This window comes from Mus caroli, chromosome 10 (assembly GCF_900094665.2).
Source record: "Mus caroli chromosome 10, CAROLI_EIJ_v1.1, whole genome shotgun sequence".
Lineage (NCBI taxonomy): Eukaryota > Metazoa > Chordata > Mammalia > Rodentia > Muridae > Mus > Mus caroli.
In genome coordinates, this window is record NC_034579.1 from 113,094,741 (window position 1) to 113,101,846 (window position 7,106).

The 7,106-nt window shown below is 47.8% G+C and overlaps 1 protein-coding gene across 1 annotated transcript in view; it reads right to left on the reverse strand.

Annotated features, from left to right (window-relative positions):
* Hmga2 (high mobility group AT-hook 2) overlaps window positions 1-6,633 on the reverse strand; it is a 114,923-nt gene extending 108,290 nt beyond the window's left edge. Inside the window, exons 1-2 of the mRNA XM_021174849.2 lie at window positions 6,443-6,633; window positions 3,711-3,797 (exon numbers count right to left, since the gene is read on the reverse strand). Of these exons, the coding sequence (XP_021030508.1) occupies window positions 3,711-3,797; window positions 6,443-6,553 (198 nt within the window). The 5' untranslated portion in view covers window positions 6,554-6,633. The remainder of the gene's footprint in view (window positions 1-3,710; window positions 3,798-6,442) is intronic.
* Between the last annotated feature and the right edge of the window lie 473 nt (window positions 6,634-7,106).

Sequence of the window (7,106 nt, forward strand, 5' to 3'; positions counted from 1 at the left end):
GGAACTCACTCTGTAGACCAGGCTGGCCTCGAACTCAGAAATCCGCCTGCCTCTGCCTCCCAAGTGCTGGGATTAAAGGCGTGCGCCACCACGCCCGGCGGAATTAAATGTTTATTCTGAGTGTGTTATTCAAAGTGTACAGACTTTGCCCAGATGCAACTTGCATTCTGTGCTTCGTTCTCTAGTCTGGCCATTGCACCTCAAGTCAAAGGGGTGGGGAGGAGGGAGTGCCAAGCAAACCTCTGAGATTATGAACTAGGGTTTCCTCAGGCCTGAAATCTTTCAACATTCAACACCCTCAGAAGGGCTCACATGAGAGCGGCTTTGAAGCTTGAAGCTCAGTTTGATCCGTGGCCTGAAGTAGAGATTTTAGTGTCAACGCTCCAGCATTCTCTCCTGATTAAAAAGGAACGTCAACATTCTAAACACAACATGAAGGAGGTGAAAAGACGAAGCATCTCCAGGAAAGCCCAACCACAAGGGGAAAGCAGAATGCAAAAGGCTAGGAGACACACTCACGTGCTCAGGCAAACCATTTAGTTCAGAAGACTTCAACTTCTAATTCCTTTTTATTAAGGGTATATCCAAAGTAGAAGAGTTTCCAGGAATGACTAGTATGGACATACAAGGGTTAGCCATGGAATTAATTTTCATGGAAGAATAATTATCATCTCCTCCATACATTCTAAACACAACAAATTGCCTTTTCTCAAATTTGTTTCTTGTGCATGTCCCACAAAAATCAACCCTATTGAACTTTAAAGGATAGCTAATTTGCTAACTGTTCATCCACCTGGTCTTGCAGCATTCTGCATGCACCGTCAAGTCTCGATGTTAATTTTCTAATGAGCAATTTTGTTTTCAAATGCCCAAGGCCAGTTGCTCGGTCCAAACATAAATTTAATTTTTAAAAAAAAGTTCCAAAAGAGCAAGAACATTTAAACAGCATCCATCAGGACTCCAGTGTACACCACGTCTCTCCTTATTTGAAGGTTTGTTTCTCTCAAGTACTTACTAGCTCTGTGTGTGGCTAAGTTTGTCTGTGTGTGTTTGTCTGTGTGTGTACGTCTGTGTATGTACGTCTCTGTGTGTGTGTGTGATTCCCAGAGTTCAGAAAAATACTCACTTCATTAAGGCTTTCTCCCATGTATTCAGCTTAGTCTGGTAATGTATTTTCATCTTGCATGTTTTGAACTGCATAACTCTTTCTAAAAAGGTTTTCAGTTCAAAAGAATCATTTTGAACCCTGCCCTGTTAGAATGCAGTACACAGTTGGTAGTCCTGTGTATAGAGGCATAGGAGCATCTCCAATAAAAACATCTGGAAGCCGGGCGTGGTGGCGCACGCCTTTAATCCCAGCACTCGGGAGGCAGAGGCAGGTGGATTTCTGAGTTCGAGGCCAGCCTACACTACAAAGTGAGTTCCAGGACAGCCAGAGCTATACAGAGAAACCCTGTCTCGAAAAAAACAAAACAAAACAAAAAAAACATCTGGAAGTGAAACACCTCAATGTTATCCATTCCAGAGATGACTTATCAATGCCCTCTGTCTCATCTTCTCCAAATGAAGTGTGATTTATAGAGCTGAAGAAAAATCACAGTTACCTTCTAGGCTAATGGACTTATTCACATTTGTAACATTCATTTACATTTGTAGACTGTTACATTTGTAAACTGTTACAATCTTACATTTTAACATTGTTAACATTTGTAACAGAAGTATATGAAACGATGCTGCCTGGAAGATAGAAGTACTTCAGAGAAAAGTCTTCTATGAGGGGAGGGGGATTTGTGTTCTAGCAATTACCCAAGTATGTGTATGGACAAGAGGAATTACAGGAAGAGGGGCAGCCTAGTGGGGCCAGCTGTAGATACTTCTGGCTAAAGACACTGAAAACCAAACAAGCTTGGAAACAGATATGCTTTCTCTGTTTTGTTTTGTTTCCTTATATGTTAAACCAGGCACAAGTTTTACCATTCCTTTTGGCCACAATAAACCTTTTAAAGCGAAGAGGCCAGGATGAGACCACTCCCACCTATTCATTCAAGGGGAAGCGTTATACAGGAACGTCAAGAGGATAATCTACCTTCCTTCCTTCTTAACTTTCAGATCATGTATTTGTGGTGAGTTTTAAAGATGCCTTACTTACATTGTGATGAGGCATTTTCAGAGTGATCACATCATATTTTAAATATTTGCTGATTGATACCTACCAAGACCCACCTGTACTGCCCCTGAGGACACAGGTAACTAAGTGTCATAGAAACATAACACAGAATATTTTGGGTTTAAAAAAAAAAAAAAAGTCCTATTTTAGTTCATTTGTAAATAGAAGAAAGGGAAAGCATTCATATTAGGAATATCAGATTATGTATTGTTACTTAATAACAAGGTTATTTAGAGACAACTGGGGGATAATTGGTTAAACATTCACAACCGATCTCAACTCTAAAAGGCAATTAATTCAAATGTTAAAGAAATCTGCTCTTTCAACTCAGTCCGACCCTGTTAAAATAAAACAGCCAGAAGTGATAATTACATCCTAAACGGCTTTTCTACATCACTGGTGTCTATGGCAGGAATGGACCACTGGGAAGCACCCCATAGAATGTGGTTAGTGCTACCCGCCTCAACACAGGAAAATACACACAGGAGTTTAATTTCCCCAAAGATGAGCACAGATTCTTTTTACACAAATGATGTGTAGATTTCAATCCATTGAGAAGGTTTGTAGGGATTTATTTCTAATACTGAACCATTACTTTCTATTATAATGCATACTTACAAATAAGATGCAAATTATTCTCTCTCTCTCTTTTTTTTAATAAAGGCCAAAAAGTGACATATAGTCCTCATCATTTCTCTTAATAGGCATTTTCTATTAGGTAACTCCTCTTTGCTACCACACACGACCAACATGGAATGATTTTAAAGGCGTAATTTAAAGTCTGGTTTTTTGTTGTTTATTTTTTTTTAAATGATTGTCACACTTGACTGGATTCTATCACATTCCACCACCACCACCACAAAAATATTAAATAAAGCAAGTATTTGTTTTTAATACTTAAAATTGTCTAACTGAGAGCACAACAGTTTGGGGGGAAATTATGACATACTACTATGCAGATCTGACCCAAATAGTATACTTTATCACCACATTTAAAGCTGTAAAATTCATGAAACTCTTTTCAGTAACCAGTAATTGGATTTCTTTTTAATTAGCATCTACTTGGCAAGTCCTTAACATTAATAGGGGGCGTGGCTTCGAGTCACCATGTAAATAAGCACTGAATAAATTAATCTCAATTATGTTTTCCCCAGAGGAAATTGCAGGAATATCACCACCCGTCAAAATCTCCAGCTTTGATTTATTCTCAGCTAGCTCACCATGGATGTAAATATTAACAATATCATTTCTGCCCCTGTCCCACCCAGCCCTTCCTTTCCCCATTCCCCCCCATCCCTTCAGGTTTACACTGCTTGATGGCTTTTTGTTTGTCTAAAACACTGTATCTTCAAGAAGCTTTTAAGCTAAGCCTCAGCACAAGAGGGAGGGAAAAAATGGTTAAGACCCATCTAACAAATACAAGGAAAAAAAAAATGTCTTGGGTTACCCAGCTGAGACCAATCCTCAGATTGTAGATTTAGAATTGAAACTTTACATGGAAGTCATTGATAACATTGGAAGAGCTTGACATGAGAATTCTCACCTTCTGGGCTGCTTTAGAGGGGCTCTTGTTTTTGCTGCCTTTGGGTCTTCCTCTGGGTCTCTTAGGAGAGGGCTCACAGGTTGTCTCCTGGTTGTAAAGAGGAGAGAAACGCTGTTGTGGCTAGAGCGGCTGAAGGAAATTCACCCCGACTCTGACTGTGCTCTCTGCCTGGGCTGCCTCACCAACCTGCTGGAAGCCATTCGGTTCAACATAGTCGGATGGTGGTGGTGCAGCCTTGACAAAAGGGGACATAGAGCCGTAGTTTGAACACCAGTGTTTAAGGAGGAAGCTACTCTACGTGTGAAAACTGAATTATATTTCAAAATCAAAAGGATGGCAAGCCCCCGGGACAAGCTGCACGGTCTAGAAAAGCACATGTTTTTAAAGGTACAAAGTAGAATCTACATGGCTATGCCCTTGGCAACTCACAGAAATAATAAACATTTTATATGACTACTGCTACGTATTTCTAAACAACAAAAATAGTCATAAATAGATGGAAAGATAGGAGAGGGGGAGAGAGAAAGAGGGGGGGTGCATGGGCTGCAGTCACCTCTATGTGCCAGTGTTCCAGGTGGTTTAGGATTCAACCCACACAGTCTGAGTGAAATATTGGAGCGATTATCCAAACTCTTCAGCTCTGAATAATTCCACACCCCCTAAAATTTCCAAATAATTATGGTAAATCTGAGGTGGGAGGTTTTGCTTGAATTATCTAGATAATTGCTTCAATTCTCCACTTCCTTTTGGAGAGACAGGCATGCTCTCCAGTCGAAATTTAAATATCTTTTTACAAACATAAACATGTTGTCCTCAACCCCCCCTTTTTTTTAAAGAGACTTTTGGGCGGGGGGGAGGGTGGACTGGAAAGAAAAACGGGGTAGTGGGGAGAAAAATCCAAGTATCTGGGAAAGAGAAATTGAAACATCCACGAGGTCACCAGGTATATTAACGTTTGACTTTATTGGGTGCTAGGCTAAGTAGCCAATACTCAAGCAATTAAGAAAAAGTGATAGATTTGCCGCGGACGCTGAACGTCTCTCCGGTGAATCATCTACTCTTGTTTCATTCAAATTGGGTGCTTAAACGAGACTAATTACAACTCCGGAGCGTTCTCCAAGGAAGTTCGCAAGCTAGAGAGCGGGGGGAGGGAGAGAGCGGAGGGGGGTGCTTAGAAACTTCCATTGGACACCAGCGCCAGTGGGCACTTAGAGCAAACACATCGGAAACACATTTTTCTTTGTGAACTCGGCCTTCACTCAAAGGTAAAAACTCCCAGCCACCTCCGGATCCCATTGCGTTTTCCTTTAGCCTTTGGGGGAGGGGTGCGATTAGTAGGATTCAGAAAACCTGGGTGGCTGGTGGGAAGCAAGGGGGAAGAGCGGAGACTTCCTAGGAGGTGTAAAACGGGATCCCAAAGCACTGTAAAGTGTCGCTAAGGGCAGAGCGGGAAAACTCGGCCGCCTCTAGACTAGTTTGTTTCCTTTGATGATTTCCCAAAAGGTACACTCCTTGTTTTTCTAAAACACAGCAACAAACTTTCTTCGATTTCCCACCTAGCTCTACGGGGGCAATTTAGGACTTTAGGATTATTTTCTAATCTGCCTATTGGCCCGAGGGAAGCGATTTAAAGCAAAAGAAGAAATGAGAAGTTTTTGGTTTTTTTAAAGGCCGGGAAGGGAGTTTTACTGTTCTCAATAGACGCGTCCCTAGGCTTGGAAATTGCTGCGAACGTCCCAACCCCCTGCCCGCCCGCCCGCCCCCGGCCCTGGGCGCTGCGCACAACTCTGCAACAGCCGGCTTGCACGCTTAATTGGTTGCATCCGCAGACAAAACCCTCCATTCCACGGGGTCCTGGGTGCCCCTCGACCGTCCCTTCCCAGCCCCCAGCCACTCGCCCAAGAGGACGCTAAAATTTGGGCTGCTCGGAGGCGCGGGATCGAGGAGCCAAAGAGGGACCCGACTCCTGGCGGGGAAGCGACCCTGGCTACCGTGCACTTTCCTTCCAGAGCTCCCTGGGAGAAGCGCGTTTCCCGGGCCCGCGGGGGCCTGGGATCCTCCGGGATCCCTTCCCCGCCAGCCCCGGCGGCTGTAGCAGCTCGGCGGGCATTTAAATATCCTCAGGAGGAGCACCAGGCGGGCAGTCGGCTCCGCACGCGCTCTTTGTCGGGAGGGCGCGAGCCTTGGGCCATGGAGTGTGGGGAGGGCACCGAGGGGGCGGCCGCGGCGCATCAGTCTCCTACGGGAAGGCGGCCCCGAGAAGCCGGAGGAAGCCGCGGGTCTAAGAGCTTCGGACTCGCAGTCCTGACCCTCCTGAACTCCCCAGTCCCCCAGTCGCCAAAGCGGCTGACAAAGCGACTCTTTTAATCTGTGGGACCCCCGAGGTTCGCTGTCCACCCCCACCCCGCCACGCCGCGCCGCTCCGGAGCTGCGCACAATAGCGAAAGTCCCTGTCCACGCCTCGCGCGACCCCACCTCCACCGGGTGGCTGCGGCTCGCCGCGGGACCCCATCTCTTGGAGCCGGGGAGCGCGGGGACCCAGAGAGACTGCGGCGCGCACTCTCCAGGGGGACTCGGTCTCCCGCCCCACCTACACCCGGGTGGCAGGCGGGCTAGCTTGCGCCGCCGTGGCCGCTGCGCTCCTGCGCTCCGGTCGCCCGGCGTGTCGCGGGGCCCCGGGGGCAGAGGCGTCGCGGGTGGGCTGAGTGGCCCCTCCGCGCCGGCGTACTGACTTGCAGCTGCTTCCTGGGTCGGCCGCGTCCTCGCTTCTGTGGCACCAGGGCGGCAGGTTGTCCCTGGGATGATGTGGACGGCTGCCCGGCGCCCTCACCGCGTGCGCTCATCCTGCCTCCCGCCGCCGCTACCACTGCCTCCGCCGGTACCGCCGCTACAGCCGCTCGGTCTCCGCCGCCCCGGATCCGCCCAGCACCTTTCGGGAGACGGGATGGAGAGAGCTGGAGAGGGCAAGAGCGACAAGAGCAGGCGAGCTGGCGTGTGCGCCGGGGACTGCTGCTGCTTAGGCTGCCGCCGCTGCCACCATCAACACCGGACGTCCAGCGGCTGCCAAAAAGAGAGAGGGGAGGAGGAAGCGAGGAGGAGGAGGAGAGGAGGAGGAGGAAAGGAGGAGGCGCTGCGGGCGGTGGGTGGCGGAGGTAGAGGTGGAGGTAGCGAGAGGAGGCGGGAAGCGAGGGAGAGGGAAGAGTTGGAGGCGGAGAGGGTTCCTCTCTCCGCAAAGGCTCGGGAGTTGCGGGTACTGAGACGCTCGGCAGCAGCTTGGAGAGGGAAGAGACTTGGAGTGAATTGTGTCCCTTGAAATGTTAGGCGGGGAAAGAATTCCGCCTCCTCTCCCCCACCCCAGAGGGAGAGAGAGAGGGAGGAGGGCGGGAAGGAGAGACA